General features: G+C 44.0%; 2 protein-coding genes across 3 annotated transcripts in view; one reads left to right on the forward strand and one right to left on the reverse strand.

Annotated features, from left to right (window-relative positions):
* Positions 1-18,770, forward strand: part of SYN1 (synapsin I) — a 43,620-nt gene that overhangs the window by 15,923 nt on the left and 8,927 nt on the right. The gene's annotated exons all lie outside the window — the stretch shown is intronic.
* On the reverse strand, positions 13,240-16,850 carry TIMP1 (TIMP metallopeptidase inhibitor 1). Its single transcript, XM_060137467.1, has 6 exons — positions 16,693-16,850; positions 15,720-15,848; positions 14,888-14,967; positions 14,578-14,704; positions 14,205-14,329; positions 13,240-13,513 (listed from the first exon to the last, which is right to left on the reverse strand). Exons 1-6 carry the CDS (start codon positions 16,832-16,834, stop codon positions 13,343-13,345), a joined length of 774 nt encoding a protein of 257 aa, XP_059993450.1. The 5' UTR covers positions 16,835-16,850; the 3' UTR covers positions 13,240-13,342.

Below are 18,770 nucleotides of genomic sequence, written 5' to 3' on the forward strand. Positions count from 1 at the left end.
AATCCTTTTTATATGCTATGGGATTCAGTTAGTATTTTGTTGAAAATTATGGTATCAATAATCATAAGGGATATTGATCTGTAGTTTTCTTATGATGTCTTTGTCTGGTTTTGGTATCAGGGTGATAGTAGCCTCATAGAATGAAATGGACAGTGTTCCCTCCTCTTCTATTTGTAGGAAGAGTTAATGAAAGATTAGTGTTTATTTTATTTTTAATTTTTTAATTTTTTTTATTTTTTTGCTGTGCCGTGCTCATGTGGGATCTTAATTCCCTGACCAGGGATCAAACCCGCGCCCCCTGCAGTGGAAGCATGGAGTCTTAACCACTGGACCTCCAGGAAAGTCCCTAGTGTTAATTTTATTTTAAATGTTCGGCATACTTCACTGGTGAAGACATCTGGTCCTGGGTATTTCTTTGTAGGAAGTTCTTTTGTTTTTTTAAATACTAATTCAATCTCTTCACTTATTGTAGGTCTATTCAGATTTTCCATTTCTTCTTGAATTAGTTTTGGAAGTTTGTGTCTTCCTAGAAATTTGTCCATTTCAACTAGGTTTTCTAATTTGTTGGCATAGAATTGTTCATAGTGTTCTCTTATAATCCTTTTTATTTCTTTAAGGTCAGTAGTTATGTCTCTTTCATTCCTGATTTTAGTAATTAGTTTCTCTGTTTTAAAATCTTAGTTTAATAAATAAATAAATAAAATAAAATCTTAGTCTAAAAGTTTGCTTATTTTGTTGATCTTCTCAAAGAACCAACTTTTGGTTTCATTGATTTTCTCTATTGTTTTTCTATTCTCAACTTCATTTATTTCCACTCTAATCTTTATTACTTCTTTCCTTCTGCTTTCTCTGGTGTTTGTTTTTGTTTTTTGTATAGTTTCTTAAGAAGATTAGGTTATTGATTTGATATCTTTCTTATTTTTAAATGTAGATGTTTACAGCTAAAATTTCCCTCTAAGCAATTTTTGTATGTTGTCTTCATTTTCATTCATCTCAAAGTAGCTTCTAATTTTCATGGTGAGTTCTTCTTTGACCCATTGGTTATTTAGGAGTGTGTTGTTTACTTTCCACATATTTGTGAATTTCCCAAATTTCCTTCTGTTATTGGTTTCTAATTTCATTCAGTTGTGGTCAGAGAACATACTTTGTATGTTTCAGCTCTTTTACATTATTGAGATTTGTTTTGTGGCTTAACATATAGTCTGTCCTCGAGAATGTTCTATGTACACTTGAGAAGAATATTTATGCTGCTGTTGTAGGATGGAATGTTCTATAGATGTCTGTTAGGTCTAGTTGGTTTATAGTGTTGTTTGGGTCTTCTCTTTCCTTGTTTATCCTCTGTCTAGTTGTTTTATCCATTATTTAAAGTGAAGTATTGAAATCTCCAACAATTATTGTTTTTTTGCTTTTTTTTTGGCTACATTGGGTCTTTGTTGCTGTGCATGGGCTTTCTCTAGTTGCAGCGAGCGGGAGCTACTCTTCATTGTGGTGTGTGGGCTTCTCATTGCAGTGGCTTCTCTTGTTGCAGAACACGGGCTCTAGGCACACGGGCTTCAGTAGTTGCAGTGCATGTGCTTAGTAGTTGTGGCTCATGGGCTCTAGAGTGCAGGCTCAGTAGTCGTGGTGCACGAGCTTAGTTGCTCCATGGCACGTGGGATCTTCCTGGACCAGGGATTGAACCTGTGTCCCCTGTATTGGCAGGCAGATTCTTAACCACTGTGCCACCAGGAGAGTCCCAACAATTATTATTGAACTGTCTATTTCTTCCCTTCAGTTCTGCCTGTTTTTTTTGTTTCATGTATTTGGGGCTTTGTTGTTAGCATATATGTTGACAATTGTTATATCTTCTTGATGAAATGACCCTTTTATCAGTATAAAATGTCCTTTTTTATCTCTAGTAACAATTTTTGTTTTAAAGTCTATTTTATCTGATGTTAATATAGCCATTCCAGCTTTCTTTGGGTTACTATGTGCATGGTAAATCTTTTTCCATTCATTTACCTTCAACTTATTTGTATCTTTGAATCTAAAGTGTGTCTCCTATAGACAGCATATAATTATGTCATGTTTTTCATCTATTTTGCCTATCTCTGCCTATTAATTGGAGTGTTTAATTAATTTACACTTAATGTAATTACTGATAAGGTAGAATTTATGCTTGTAATTTTGCTATTTGTTTTCTATATTTCTTATGCCTTTTGTGTTCCTGTATTCCTCCATTAATGCATACTTTTGTGTTAAATAGATATTTTCCTGTGTGCCATTTTAATTCTCTTGTTGTTTCTTTTTCCATGTTTTTTAAAAAATTATTTTCTTTGTAGTTTCCCTGGGGATTACAATTAACATTTTAATTTATACCACTCTCATTTTAATTAAAACCAATTTAATTTCAATAGTATTAAAAAAATCTTTGCCTTTTTATAGCTCTATTCCCTCACTCTGCCTTTGTGCTATTATTGTCATACAAATTACATTTTTACACATCATATGCCCATGAATATAGACTTATAATTATTGCTTGATGCAGTTATCTTTTAAATCAGATAGGAGGAAAAAAGCATTACAAATAAAAAATGCATTCACACTGTCTTTTATATTTATCTATGTAGTTACCTTTACAGGTGCTCTTTATTTCTTCATGTGTATGTGAGTTACTGTTTAGTGTCATTTCATTTCAGCCTGAAGGATTCTCTTAGTATTTCTTGTAGGAGAAGTGTGCTAGTGACAGATTATCTAAGTTTTTGCTTATCTGTGAATGTCTTAACTTTTCCTTCATTTTTGAAATATAGTTTTGAAGGATATAGAATTCTTAGTTGACAGTCTTTTTCTTTCAGTGCTTTGAATAAGTTGTCCCACTGCCTTCTGGCCTCCAAGGTTTCTGATGAGAAATCAGCTGTCAGTCCTACTGAAGATCCTTTGTATGTGAAAAGTCACTTCTCTCTTACTACTTTCAAGATTCTCTCTTTGTCTTTCACTTTTATAGGTTTGTTTATGATGCACCTAGATGTAGATCTCTATGAGTTTATCCTATTTGAAGTTCAGTGAGCTTCTTGGATGTACAGATTAATCTTTTTCTTCAGATTTGGGAGGTTTTCAGCCATTATTCCTTCAAATATTCTTTATTTCACTTTTCTCTTTTCTCTCTCCTTTTAGGACTCCCAATATGTGTGTGTTGACATGCTTGTGGTGTTTCACAGGCCCCTGAGGCTCCAGTCATTTTGGTTATTGTTTTCTTTCTGCTCCTAAGATTGGATAATCTCAGTCGGCCTATCTTCAAATTCACTGATTCTTTCCTCTGCCAGCTCAAATCTACTGTTGAGCCCCTGTAATGAATTTTTCATTTCAGTTATTGTGTTTTTCAATTCCAGAATTTCTATTATTTTATAATTTTTATCTCTTTATTGATAGTTTCTGTTTGTTAGAACACCATTCTTATACTTTCATTTAGATATTTAGACATGGTTTCCTTTAGTTCTTTGAAAATCTTCCAAGTAGTTGATTTATAGTCTATTAATTCCAACATCTGGACTTCCTCAGGGACAGTGTCTACTGACTGCTTTATTTTTCTGTGTTTGGGTCATACTTTATTGTTTCTTCGCATGTCTTATAAATTTTAGTTGAAAACTGAATATCTTAAATAATATAATGCGACAACTCTGGAAATCAGATTCCCCCTCCTCCCCAAGGTTTGCTTTTGTTTTTCTTTGGGGGTTTTTTTAGGGACTTTCTTGAACTAATTCTGTAAAGTCTATATTCTTTGTTATATATGGTCATTGAAGTCTCTACTTTATTAGCTTAGTGGTCAACTAATGATTGGACAGATATTTCTTTAAACACTTGGATCTAGTAAGTCTCTCAGCCTTTGCTGATGAGCTCTGAGGGCACGTTGGGGCATGCCTTCAATGTTCAGGCAGGCTGTTTACAACTTTGCCTTAACCTTTACTTCCTGCTTGTGCAGAGCCTCAAGGTCAGCCAGAGATCCTAGGCATGCACACAGCATTATGCATATTTATGGCTTTCTAGATTCCTAGGAATATGTCAGAACTTTTCAAAACCTCCTATGAACATCTTATTACTCAGATTTTTCTGTTAAGTTTTGGCCAGCTTGTTGATTGTCTTAACTGTAGTCGTTGCCTCAAACAGCTGCTGTGTTAAACAATTGCTGCTGATTATTTTTGAAAAGCACCCCCAAGAAAAACTATTCACACCAGGTGAATTCTGAGTCAGGTCAAATAGACAAGTCCTGCGAATGGAGTTTTCTGGGGAAGTGCCATACAGGTCAAATAAAGATAGTTTCTGGGAATGGGGCTTTGGAGGAACTCCTACCCTGTTCTGCTTCCTCCATTGGCTGCTAGCCAGCCTGCTGTGTTTTCATCAGAATTGCAAGGGTGTTGATTTTAAAATCTGTTGTGGAAGTGGGAAGAAGAGAATGGGAAGAGGAAAAGTTCAAATGCCACAAAACTTACTGTTCTTAGTGAGATTCAGCCTTTTTCTTCAATAAATGCTTCCTGAATTATTGTAAACCTCTGGTCAGTTTCCAGAGTTCTGATAAAGTTGATTGTGGCAATTTTTACCAATATTCTCATTGCTTTTATGGAGGAGAGGATTTTTATAGGCCCTTACTTGGCATTTCGGCCAACGTCACCTCCAGGCATATCTTGTTCTTTCACAACCCTAGGATAACGGTATTTCAAAGCCAGGATCTGGGAGCTAGATGTACTCATTGCTACTGGAATGTCCTTGCTTCTAGATCCTCTCATTGTGCAGAGCTTAGGAAATTTCATTATATATATATGAAATATATATATGAAATTTTATATATACATATATATAAAATTATATGAAATGTGTTCATACTGATACTTTTTGGGGGTTTTTTTTGGCTACACCATACGGCTTGTGGGATCTTAGTTCCCCAACCAGGGATCAAACCTGGGCCCCCAGCAGTGAAAGCGCCAAGTCCTAACCACTGAACTGCCAGGGAATTCCCCTGATACTTTCTATTTTTTTTTTAGAATTAAATTGTTTTATTTCTTTATAATAAACTTATCAACAGTAGTGTGAGCAGTGACTGCCTTCTTTTCATGGCATACCTGATGACAGGGAGCCTACATTATTTCTATGCTTTGTAAATTGTCATCCTCCTTGCCAAGTTTGGATCAGCCTTCCACATTGGATCCTTTGTGTTTCCAATGTCATGAAATTCCCCCAGAGTTTTGTTAGTCTGAAATTTCCTGGCTGTGTCACTTCATCTGGGACTTCTTCAGCGTTTACTTCACACACTTTCCTCCTTCCTGCATCTCTGGGAGACGGGGGGATGTGAGCCTGAGAGGAACAGAAGTCATGGAGAGAGGGTCGCCCTTGACTGGTTCAAGATCACACGCAGGAAAATGGAGGGAGAAGGGTCTGGATTTACACGCCTTTTATCCACAGGAGGTGCCTCACCACATTGTCTCACTGTGCAGGTTGGCTCCACTGAAGGAGAAAGGGCGCAGATCAGCAAGTCACTGGAACAGCAGGAGGGAAGCATTCCTACCAGTATTAGTGTGGTGTATCTGATGAAAACTGTTTTTTTCACTCTGGGCAGAAACTCACAGGATCCTGGTGACCAGCAATCAGTTGGACCAGGGAATTGGGAGGAGTTTCTTCTCTTTGAGCTGGGATCCCCGATACTTTCAATTCTAATCCGACACAACATAGGGTTCCTTCTAGCCTTCCCCCTTTCTATATTTATATTTCTCTTCTCTAACATTGAGAACCCTAGCTTCCAGCATCATCAATATATTTACTCATTTGCTCAATCCTACAATACACAGAAAGTATTTTTAGAATTTCAACACCCGTACCACTGTGAAAAACAACTGTAGTAAGGTATAACTTGAGATTTGTTTGCCCTTTTTATGTCTTTAGATGAGGATATACAAAGTACTGTATTCAAACGTTACATGGTCTAGTTCATTTTGTCATTCAACATGGTTATATTACTCATGTTATTTCAAATATAGTTTGTTTCCCTTTATATTAAATTTTAGGTTTTTTCCCATCTATACTGACTTAATTTTATGCATTTAAATGTAATATGTTAGCATGATTCCAAAAGTTAAAATAAAAGGCATACACAGATAAAATTTTAAACCTACAGGAAATGGATAATTTTCTAGGGAAACACAGTTTACCAAAATCGACCCCATTTGAGCTTAACAGGTCAATTTCCATAAAAGCAATAAAGTTATTAAGGAACTACCCCCTAAAAAAGCATCAGGCCCAGATGGTTTCACAGGGGAATTCTACCAAACTGTTAGAAACCAGTTAATCCCAATGCCACATAAATTGTTACAAAGAACAGAAAATGAAGAGAAACTTCCACATTATTTTTCTAAAGCAATTATAACATTGATAACACAAAAAGAAAAGCATAGACCATTTTCAATCATAAATATCAATGCAAAAATCCTAAATAAAATATTAGCAAACAAATCCAGAACTAAATTAAGAAAATAAGATAGCATAACTGTGTAAGTAAGTTTCCTTCTTGGAATGCGAGGATGGTTTGTTATAGGTAATGTATTAATATAATACAACATATTAATAGATCTGAGGAGAAAGTCATATGATCATTTCCATAGATATTTTAAAAGCCTTTAACAAAGTTCAGCACCCATTATGATAAAATCATTCAAAAATAGAAATCAACTCATGCCTTCTTAACATAATCAAATTTGTATACTTCAATCTGAAAGTTATTATCAACTTAATAGGACAACATTGAAAGCATTTCCACTAAGGTGAGGAACAAAGCAAGGTGCCCACTGTCTCCATTCCTTTTCAACATTGTACAATACTTAGAGGTATTAGACCAATGCAGTTAGACTAGGCAAAGCAATTATAGATGCAAGAATGGGTAAAGAGGATGTAAAAATGTCTCTGTTAATAGATGATATGATAGTATATCTGGAAATCCCCCAGAGAACCAATAACAAATTCAAACAATAAAATAACTTAATAACATAGCAGAATATAAAGTCAACATACAGAAATCAGTAGTTTTCATATACACAAACAACCAGATAGAAGAGAAAACCCCATTTAAGGTAACAACAAAAAAGATGATAAAGTATTTCAGGATAAATTTAGCAAGGGGTGTGCAAACTTATATGAGGAAAAGTTTAAAACACTCCTGAAAGACTCAAAGGTAGACTTACACAACTGGAAAGGCATTCCTTATTTGTGGATAGGATTAATTAACATCATACAGATGTCAGTTCCCCTTCTTAGGTCTCTATTTTTAATTTATAAATATAATGTGATCCCCCAAAATATACCTATAAACTGTTATCTGGAGCTGGACAAGTTGATAGTAGAGTTCATATGGAAAAGAAAACATGCAAGAATAGCCAGGAAAACCCTGAAAAAGAAGAGCTATGAGAGGGGACTAGCCCTACCAGCCTACAAGGAGTTTAATGCATTTGCCAGCAAACATTTTATGAAGCTTTTCTAATTTAAACAATATGATGCTGACACATGAATAGATAGACTAACAGAGTAAAAGAAGAAAAATTAAAAACCCAGATTTAGATCCATGTACATATGGAAATTTAGTAGATGATAAAAGTGGCAAGCTTTGTTTTTGACATTTAAGTTCTTCATCCATCTGAAGTTGATTTTCTTTTTCTGTTTCTTTTTAGCATTCTTACAAACATCTTTATTACATGTTTTCTTTAACGCTTCTCTACATGCATTACAGAGGGGTCATCACATCCATTCACTTACATTACACTGTTCTCAATGTAGCAATCAAGTAGCACTCTTCCAAACATCTTTATTACATGTGTTCCTTGAAATTGATTTTCACATACAGTGTGAGATAGGTAGGGATCCAGTTTCATCCTTTTCCTTATAGGCAACGCTTTTTTCCCCACTGATCTGGTATGCCACCTCCGTCATATCCTAAAATCCTATATATGTGTGGGGCAAGTTCAGGACTCTCTGTTCTACTCCGTCGGTCACTTTCTCTATACCTGTTCCAGTGCAGTACTGTCTTAATAACTATATTTTCTCATTAATTCCTGATATCTAGTAGGGCAGATGCACCTCCTGGCTGTCTGTAGCTGTGCAGAGGCTATTTTTGTCAAGGGACAGAAAGAACAGGACTTCAGAGGCCAGGAAGAAGACAAAGTTAATGGTGGGTAATGGTGGCGAGTGGTGGCAGAAGCATTAGACTTCCCACAGGCCAGCTTGCCTCCCCTGTTTCCTCTTTTGTCCCCAACCCCACTGTGCAGCATGGAGGGGCAAAAGCTAGGCCTGGATTTGTGGGAGCAGTCTTGCGCCACCCCGTACTTTGAAGCTGGAAGACACATATCAGGACTCTGGCCCCCCTACCCCATCTACTCCCATCCAGTTTGGAGACCACCAGGAATCCTCAGGGATACTCAGCTCAATGTGTCTAAATAGTCACCAGTCAGGGGTGGGGCACAGGGAAGATCTTGTGAAGCACAGTTTGACTTCTTTTCACCCCGACTTTCCTAGCCTGGTGATCTACTTACATCAACTTGGTCATGCAGACCTAGAGGGTGGGGTGCTATGGGAATAAGGACTTCCCTTCCCTTGCTACCTACACTCCGAGTGATTTGTGGCTCAGCAAATATTTGCAGAGGGTTCATGATGCGACGGGTGGAGTCCAACACCAAGGTCTCTCTGGATCCAGTCCCCTCTCTGGGCCCAGGATTCATGGTCCCTGTGCTATGAGGAAAGAGAGGGTGCCTTGGGGTGAGAATCAACAGGGTCAGGGATGTGGGGATTGTGTGAAAAGAGAGAGAGCAGGAGTGAGGGAGCAATTGAAGTAAAGAGCGAGGGAGATATGTCAAGAGGGTGGGGGTTTCTTTTTCTTTCCTCTCTTTTTTTTAACTTATTATTTTGTTATTGAAGTATAGTTGACTTACAATATTATATTAGTTTCAGGTGTGGAACATAGTGATTCACAATTTTTATTGATTATACTCCATTTACAGTTATTATAAAATATTGGCTATATTCTCTGTGCTGTACAGTATATTCTTGTAGCTTATGGGGTTTTGTTTTGAGGGGCCAATTTCATTGAGGTATAACAAGTTTGGAAAAGGGGACATATCATAAGTGTACAGCTCATTGAATTTTCACAAAGTGAACACACTCCTGTCTTCTGCACCCAGATCAAGAAACACAACACAAACCAGATAGATCCCTAGCACAGTTAGAAGCTGGTGGTCTTTGGGAGGCTTGAGGGGGTGGTGGGGGGAGGTTGATGGGCTTAGATTTGTTTGTGATGTTGAAGGAGGTGAAGCGTCCCCAGCCCACTGTGGCTGAAGAGAAGTCTGGGTCCAAGGCCAGAGGCTGTTGTACAGGAAGATTCAATAGCAGATATCAGGTCACCGGGGAAGGCAGCCAAGTTCATGGCTTCATGTTCTTCTTGCCAGTGCTCAGATAAACAGAGGTCCCTCCACGGACACTGTGCAAGGTTGGGACTCAGGTATGTGGCTTTGCGGGGGTGGCAGGGAGGCATCTGGGGGTGGTTGGGCAGGGCACTCCTCCACTCGCTTCTCCTCATAGCTTCTGCTCCTGGAAGAGAAGGGCCACAGACGCTAAGGATAGGCAGGGGAGCCAGGGACCCATGAAAGGGAATAGCAAACAGCGAGGAAACAAAGAGGAGTGGGGAGCAGAGAGGAAAGAAGAGAGCGAGAAGAGGGCACAGCAGCAGGGGGAGGGATAGAACACAGAGAAGGAGCAGGGGAAGGAGATCAGGAGAGGAAGTAGGGACCAGCAAACAGGAACAGGGAGCAGAAAGAACAGGGTGGAGCTGTGGCTGCAGGCATACCTGAGGGGCACACTCAAGGCCCTGGCATCCTTACCTGTAGATATTCAAGATACCTTCCTGATATACTCCTCCCCGAGCCCCTTCCAAGGCTACACAACTCAGTGCAGGTTCCCAACCCTCAAAGAGCCTAGAGGAGATGGATGCCATATCCTGATGGTCAGTAAAGTGTGGACCAGATGTCATTTGGCTGAGACAGATTGTGATCCCCAGGTGGTCAGTCCCAAAGATCCAGGGCATTATGGGTCAGGGACAGAATTTGCTGTGGTTGGCTGAAATCAGGAGCACAGTATCCTGAGGTTGGGTGTATTTGGTGGAAGAATGCCCCAGGGAGGGACACTTTGTTCCAGGACTGGGACAGAGCCAGAAGTCTGAGGATGAGGAGTCCATGCAGGCTGGCTGACCTGAGATAGAAGAAAACTTCTCCCCATGGATGTCACCACCACTGTTCTTGGTGGGTGTGTAGATAGATACAACCACATTGCTCTTTATATTTGGGTACTTTCATGACCCAGAGTTTCAGGACCCCTTTCAGAATGTTGATTGTCTGTGAGGGGGGAAAAGAGAGAGGGACACTGGGACTGAGGAGCATTTATGGGGTGAGGGGCTGGGTCTTAGTATCGCATCCTTAGATTTTGGATCTCAAAGACCCACCCTATTCCCTCAGTCAGAGCAAGGTAGGGGCTTGTATTTTGGTGGGGAGGTGGGTACAGGGAAGAGGTGAGCAGGGAGCCCTGGTTACTTGAACTCATAATGCCTCATGGTCTCAGTGAGAAGACCCAGGAATTAAGCCACAAGGACTAAGGGTGGGAGAAATGTGTCAGGGGACCCCTTGGGGTTCAAACATTCAAGATTTTCCCTGTCCCCAAGACTCTTGGGAAAAAAGGGTTTGCAGAGCAGCTACCATCCAGGTTCAACCACCTCAAGGGGCTTTATCCACCCTTCTGGAACCTCACTGTGAGTCCCTGCGTCGGAGGCTTCTCTGAGGTCTACCCAGACTTACCCACGTCTGAGTTACAATAAACAGTATGAGGGCCAGCCCAAGGGTGGTCAGGGACAGAGCCAGGAGCAAAGCAGGGACCAGCAGGAAGTCGGAACTCATGGCAAGGACCTGGAGACACAGTAGGGGTGGGGGGAGTTGAAGCATGACTTTTCCCTGGCCCAGCTCACCCCCAGTCAAGAGAAGATTCAGGGAACATTTAATTAACACTACTACTTTCCAGGGGCCTGGGGTCAGGGGAGGCCCCATGGTGTGGTGGCGGGGAAAGGACACTGAGACTGGGCCTCTGGTACCAATGGCCCCACGTCCATTCATCAGAGCTGTAGCTCTCCACAGAGGTTCAGCAGGAGGCCCAAGCTCAGTGGTGGATAAATAGTCAACAACAGGGAGGTGCGGCCTGGGCATTCCTGCCCATTTGAACCCTCTATTTTACTCTTATAAGAGATCATGTCTTCAGCCTTCTATTGGAGTGGGGATTGGTATTTGGGGTGTGTCTGGGGTTCTCACAGCTTCTCATGCAGACTTTCAACTAATCTCTTTTTTAAACTCCACCTTCACCCCTACATCCAGAGAGAACTTGTGCCCTAGTCATTTCCTTTGGTGGGCGCTCTACAGTATAACTGGGGTTGGTCCTCAGATTTCACCACTACTGGCATAGTAAGTGTCCAAGGCTGGAGAGTGAGACGTAGGTGTCAGTATTGATAAAAAGGAAGGGTTGTTCGTATAGAAATCTACCTCTTCATCTGTCATTGGGGGGTGTGGAGAGATGTTTCAACATATAGGGTAATATATTGGGAGCTGTTCCAGCAGGGAGATTTTCCAACTAGAGATATCTAAGGATGGGGAAATGTGTCAATGGGGGGAGTCAATCAAGAGGAGCTATATGGATGGATGGGATTTTATGAATGGAAAGGTTTTAAAGTGGGCTTATCAATGAGGTAGATATCAATGGTGGGTATTTCTGAATAGGAAGATTGACAATGAGAGCATTTTGATGGGCATGTCTGAATGGGGAGATATGCCAGTAGAATACATGGGAAGATTTGTCAATAGAGGTTGTCAATGAGAATTATGTCATAGAAAGGAATTTATGAATAGAGAGATTTGTCAACTGAGTGGTCATAGGAGATATGCCAATGGATTAGGTAATGATGAAGAGAGATATTTGTCACTGGGGTCCATGAGTGGGTGATAGATTACTGCTGGGTATTTGTGAATGGGGATATTTGTCAATGGGGGGGTCTTCAATGGAGATATGTCAATGGGATATTTATGAATAAAGAGGGTAGCTCAACAGAGGTATTTGTTAGTGGGATATTTGTGAAAGAGGTATTTGTACAATGAAGAGAGGGGACTTTTCAAAGGAAACATTTACCAAGGGCTTAGAGATTTGTCACCTGTAGTTTTGGCAACAATAGAGATTTATAAATGTGGTGATATGTCCACAGTGAGGACTTTATAGTGGGGAATGTTATCACTGGGGAAGGGGTTGTCCTCAGAAGTCTTTTTAAATGTTGGTATTTTTAAGTGGGGTGAGTTGCACACTGGGAAGCAGTGTAAAAGTTTCATAGTAATAAGAAAAAACAAATGAGCATATTAAATATTTGTAACATCTGTGGGGGAGATTATCAGGATCACGAGTTAAACTAAAGTTTCCAGGGTGCATTCAATTATTACTACTGATATTATACATCATTTCCAAATTGTAAATTATCATTCCTGACATTTAATGTAATTTTCAATATTGTAAATAATCATTAGTGAGAAAAATGATCACTACTAAAGTTACACATTAAATTACATTTATCTTACTACTACTAACTAATACTTGTAAGTGCTATGTGCCTAACACAGTTCCAGGCACTTTACACATAAAGTTACATTGTCCCTAGGAGTTAGGCATTCGTTTTATACCAACTTTACAGATATGGAAACTGAGGCATAAAGAGGTAATATGATCTCCCCAAGGTCTCAGAGCTAGTATATGGAAGGGGCAGGATTTGACTGCAAATGACCTGGCTCTAGTGTTTAGGCTCTTAACCACTACACTACACTGCCAGTCTAGAAATTAAAATCACTGTTAGTAATCTTACACAGGAAGTTATTGTTATGAGAGTTTCATGTGTTTTGACCCCCCCCCAAATACCCAATGAATGAATGCACCCATTAATCATCCTCCAACCCTAGCACAGACCTCGGAAGGATTCTGGGTAGGGACTGTGAGACCCATTTTTCAGGGAGAAGTACTGAAGGTTGGGTGAGGGTAGGGCCAGCCCCCAGGCTACCCATGGAGCTGGACCCCATGCCACACCCCCTCAGCATTGGTCCCAGGGTGCTCCCACCAGGTCGTCTGACATAGGTTTGTTCCCAGACACTACACAGGGACACTGCCTGCTGAGTGGTAGTTCTTTATTGCATTGTCTTGGAGAAAGAAAGGCGGGAGTGGGAATGGGGGTGAACACTGTGCAGGCTTCAGCTTCTGCTGGGGGCAGGATTCAGGCCATCCGGGGCCGCAAGGACTGCCAGGTGCACAACCCTGGCTCCCGGGGCAGGCAGGCAAGGTGGCGGCTCTGGAAGCCCTTGTCAGAGCCTGTGAGGAGCTGGTCCGTCCACAAGCAATGAGTGTCACTCTGCAGTTTGCAGGGGATGGATGAACAGGGAAACACCTGGAGGAGGGGAGGGAGACACATCTCTGAGGGCTTCTCCTCCTGCCCCTACCTCCCCTCCAGAGGATAACTTTCTGCTCCTCAGATTTTAACTTGGAGCTGCTGGGGAGACCTGGTGTCACCCCACCTGGGTACAGACTCAAGAACACTCCCTCCCATTGTGGGGAACAGTCATTGGGCTTGAGGAGGTGACAGCAATCCAGGGAAATGATCAGCCTCCCGGAATGGTGTTGCGGGAACAGTCAGGCAGGTCTCCTGGGGACCTGTCCCATTGGATAGGGAACAGCTGGCAGTAACAGGGAACAATCGGTGGGCAGGAAACTTAAGCATAAGGAGACGTGGGGCTCAGAGATAGTCACTGGGGTCAGAGGACATTCAGGGCCATCAGGGAGCAGTCTTGGAACAGAGTGGCCGAGCAGTCACAAGGGGGAGTCAGAGGGACAGGAAGCAGCCAGAAAGTCCAGGAAACAGCGGATTCCCAGGTATCAGACACAGGGCAAAGGAACAAGCAGAATGTCCAGGGGAACAGTCTCAGATTTGAGGGAACAGCAAGAGAGATCAAGGACATCCCTAGGGTTTGGGAAGCAGCCATAGGGACAAGGAATAGTCAGAGGGAACCAAAAACAAGCCATGGTTTGGGGAAGACCCCAAGGACTACTCTCCAGGCGGCGGGCAATGTCCAGGGACTCACTGTGCATTCCTTACAGCCAGCAGCATAGGTCTTGGTGAAGCCCCGGCGCTGAGCGGAGCTCAGACTGTTCCAAGGAGCCACGAAACTGCACGTGGTGATGTACAGGTTCCCGTTCAACAGTTGTCCTGCGTGGGTGGGGGCGGGGGGGTCAACAGGCAGATTCTGATTGGCTGGGCCAGGGACAGAGTGGCGCCAGATTGGTGTCCCAGGACCACAGACCCCGCTGGGCAAAGCCCCAGCCTTCTGATAGGCTGAAATTGGGGCGGTCCCCATTTCAACTGGGACCATTCCCACAGAGCCTCCCCTCCCTCTTGCAGTTGCCAGGCAGCAGCGGAGGGGTGGCGTGGCACAGGGCGATGGGGCGGGGCCTCACCAGCTATGAGAAACTCCTCACTGCGGTTCTGGGACCTGTGGGAGTATCCGCAGACGCTCTCTGTGGCGGCGGTGTAGATGAACCGGATGTCAGAGGCATCCCCCAAGGCGTTGAACCCTTTGAACATCTGTCAATGGATGAGGGGAAGAATCTTTTACTGACATAATCCTCCCACTCCACATTCTTCCCTGAAGTCGTATAGCACTCTGATATCACAGCTAATTTCCTCGCCAAACCAGTGGCCAAAGGCTTTTATTTTGACAGGGAGGAAGATTTTAGGAACTGCTGGGGGAAGGGGCAGGAGGGATACCTTGGTCATCTTGATCTCGTAACGCTGGTATGAGGTGGTCTGGTTGACTTCTGCAGTCCCCACAAACTTGGCCCTGATGACTGCAGGAGAACAGGGGAAAAAAACGAGTAAAAGGGACTGCATGAGCCAATAAGAATAATCACAATGATAATACTAGCAAAGCACATACTTAAATAGGGATTGCTGAATGCCGGACAGCACCCTAGTGACTTATGCATTTGTTAATTGCTTCATCTGTATGTTGGTGCCTACTGTTAGCCAAGCACTGCTTCAAGCCTTTTTTCACATATTCATCATGTGTTCGTTCACTCAACAAATATTTTGGAGTGCCTGCTCTGTGCCAGGCACTGTTCTTGGTGTCAGGGACATAACAGTGAACAAAACACAGAAATCCGTTCCTTGTGGAGCTCACATTCTAGCCAGGAGAAGAGAGACTAAACACAAGCAAAATAATTAAGTATATAGGAAGTTAGATGGTATTGTGATGGGGAACTTCAGAGCTGGGTGAGGGGATCAGGAGTAGTAGGGGACAGGGGCTCAAGTTTTGAACAGGGTGGTCAGGGAAGGCCACCCTGAGAAGGTGACATTTGGATATCCCCATGTGGATACCTGGGGGGACGGGTATACCAGGCAGAGGAAGTAGACAGTACAAAGGCCCTGAGGTGGGATTGGGCCTTGAGTAATCAAGAAAGTGTGAGGGTGGCAGAGCGGCTAAAGCAGAGTCAGTGTGGGGCTGAGTGGAATTGTTCTAGAGGTAGGCACCATTGTGAACCCCACTGGACTGAGAGGGAAACCGAAGCCCAGAGTGTGTGGGTAGGGCGGATACACTCACCGAGGTCAGAGTTGCAGAAGGCCATCTGTGGGTGGGGTGGGACGCAGGTACAGGCTCGGCTGGGGGCTGTCAGCCACAGCAGCAACAGGATGCCAGAGGCCAGGGGTGCAAAGGGGGCCATGGTGCGTTCTGTGGGGGTGGGGAGGAGGGTTCAGAGGGCCCCCAGCTCAGCCGATCCATGTACCTGGGCAGGCCTCCCACCCCATTCTACCCACACACACACCGGGTTGGGGAGTTTGGGGATTTTAAGGTGCTTGGGGATTTGAGAGCCCAGGGGAGTCTAGGGGGGTAGGGAGTCAGGAGAGTTTAGGAGTTGTGGAGTTTGAGGGATTTAGGGGACTAGGTGAGTGGGGGAGTTATGGGGCTGTAGCGTTTGGGGAATAAGGGGGCTGGGGAGTTTGAGAATTTAAGAGTGTTGAAGAAGTCGGAAAGTGGGGGGCTGAGGAATTTGGGCTTTGGGGAGCTGGAGGAGTTTTCGGGGAGGCTGGGAGTTTGGGGGTTGTGCATATTGAGAGGTGGAAGAGGTGGGGGAGTTGAGGGAAGTTGAGGAATTTGGAGGAGGTTGGGGATTTAAGGAGTTGACGGAGTTTGGGGGCTTAAGGGAGTGGGAGTGCCTGAGGGATTTGGGTTCAGAGGAAGCTTTGAGTTTAGAGATTTGGGAGGCTGGGGGAGTTTAGGGAGCATCAGGGGTTTGGGTTGCTGGGGGACAGGGAGGGAATTTAGAGGAGTTGGCAGCTTGGGAGGCATCTGATGTTAGGGGCTCATGGCTTTCGGGGAGCTGAGGATGGATGTCAAGGGTTCAAAGGAATTTGGAGTGTCGGGATTGGGGGAGCAGTTCCAGCCCCCCACCCTCTTCCCCTGGACCAGCCTAGGCTCCCGGTACCCGCTGGCCAGGCTGAGCAGCCGAGTACCATCAGGCAGGAAAGCTCCAGCCCAGTTCCAGGCCCTGCGGGCCGCCCAAGCCCCTGCCTACCTCTGGTGTAGCCTCTCTGGGCGCTGGGTCTTCGGCGATGGCGGCAGGGCCGGAGCAGCGGAGGATAAATATCCAAGCGAGGGGCGGGGTGGCAGCTGGTAGGAAACCACAGGCCTCCAGGCTTCCTGGATGCATTACTCATCCGCCCACCATCCGTGGAGGCCAAGGGGCGGGCCCTGGGCTGCCGAAAAGGAGATGCACCCTCCTCCTCTCCCTCCCCCTGAGCCTTGCCCTGACCATCCCCCTCCCCCGTCTCCACGTCAGGCACCAGTCCCTCCAGGCGGTCTCACGGAGGGCTTACAGACCGGATTCCACCCAGTGCAATTCCCTAAAGACTCCAAAATCTATCCGATCACCCACATTCCCGAAAATCCCCATGGCTAAAGCCCAAATTAGTTCATTCCTTCAATAAGAATTTCTTGTGCACCTACTGTTTTGGGGGGGGCGGTGAGCGGCAGAGCAAACAAGTAGAAGCAGTGAAGGGAGATAGGGCAGGTGAATGGAGGAAGGATACAAGGTGGGGAAACTGAGGCACAGAGAGGTTAAGTGATTTATCCAAGGTCACAGTTAATAAGTGGCAGAACTGGGATTGGAATTCAGGAGGCCTGGATGGAGTCAGAGCCTGGGTCTTACCCCTTCTCAAAAAAAAAAAAACAAAACACAGGCAAATAGTCAGCATTTATATAGCACCAACTGTGTACCGGGCGGCACTCGGCATAATTTATCTCACTTAAAGCTTACGATAAGCCTCTGATATGGTTATCGGTATTATTCCCATTTCCCAGACGAGGCATAGAGGAATTGAAGAACTTTCCCAGGACCACAGGGCATGGCTGGGATTTGAACCTAGGCTAACTGGCACCAGGATCTTAACCCAGGCTGGGCACAGTCCTGGCAAGCGGGGAGGTTGCTGGTGAATGAATGAGCATTGGGGTGGGGGAGTTGAATGGTGGTGAAAGAGGCCAGTGAGTCAGTAGAAAACTGATCCCCTCCCATCCTGCCCTGCCCCTTCCCCACCAACCCTCCCACGCCCCTGGTGGGGGTCAGCGTGAGGCAATCTCTGTCCACCAGCTTCCAGATGCTGCCTGAATCTTCCCTGGGGTCCTGGGAAAGGGCTCTGAGGGCCGATTAACATCCTTGGTTAGGTCAGGGAGGACAGGCCAATAATAATAATGATGATGGTAGTGATGATAGGAGCCACTTATGGAGCGCTTACTGTGTACTGTGCCCTGAAGCCTTTGTGTAGTTCTCTCATCCAATTCCCATTACCCCCTTGCTAATTAAGCTTGATTAACTCAGAGTGGTTAGCACAACCATCACCACCAACACTACCACCACAACAGAAACTACCGCCAGCACTGTGAAGTGCTTACTATTACTATGCATCAAACACAGCTCTAAAATCTTTGGAAGTACTTTATCTGTCAGTCAATCCCGATTACCTCCTTGTTAATTAATATTGACTAACCTAGGGATATTAAACCAATAATAATAATAGTACCCAACACCTTTTGAGGATGGAGGCTTCCTGTGTGCCAGATACTGTGCTAAGCATTTTGCCCAAAATAACTAATGTGTTCCTCACAGCATCTGTGAGTTAGAGACTGTTCATGTTCTCATTATACCAATGAGGAAAATGAGATACACAAAGGGGTCAAGTGATCTCCCCAGGAAGGAGAGTGAAGAAGTGACTCTTTTGGGGGGGGCGGGCAGGACCAGGTAAGGGGGAAGAGAAGTAAACCAGGAATCTGGAGAAGCTGATTGTGAAAGTGGGGAATGAGAGTGAATGAGACAGGGGCTAAGTTGGTGGTGGGTGCAAAGGGGAAGTCCTGCTGCAGCATCATGACTTTGAAACCTGAGTCAGCACAGAGTTTTGCCCACTGTCTACATGTGAGGGGTTATGTGGACCCGGGTTATTGTGCAGGTTTTGAAACTGGTGGGGTTTCATGGATGGGTGTCCGGCTGTATGGCCACCTGGCGAGCTGGATGGGTTTGGGGGGCGTAGGGTCCAGCTGGGTGTGCACAGCAGACACCTGGCAGTCCCCACACACACCAAGTGCTTGGGCCTGATTGTACCC

The sequence above is a fragment of the Lagenorhynchus albirostris genome, chromosome X (assembly GCF_949774975.1).
Source record: "Lagenorhynchus albirostris chromosome X, mLagAlb1.1, whole genome shotgun sequence".
Taxonomy (NCBI): domain Eukaryota; kingdom Metazoa; phylum Chordata; class Mammalia; order Artiodactyla; family Delphinidae; genus Lagenorhynchus; species Lagenorhynchus albirostris.

What these genes read in the sequence shown, in the direction of transcription:
- TIMP1 (XM_060137467.1), bottom strand. Translation starts at nt 16,834, where the DNA reads ATGAGTAATGCATCCAGGAAGCCTGGAGGCCTGTGGTTTCCTACCAGC. An exon ending in CTTCTGCAACTCTGACCTCG is followed by an intron (nt 14,968 to 15,719) that starts GTGAGTGTATCC and finishes GTTCTCCTGCAG; the next exon opens with TCATCAGGGCCAAGTTTGTG. An exon ending in ACGAGATCAAGATGACCAAG is followed by an intron (nt 14,705 to 14,887) that starts GTATCCCTCCTG and finishes ATCCATTGACAG; the next exon opens with ATGTTCAAAGGGTTCAACGC.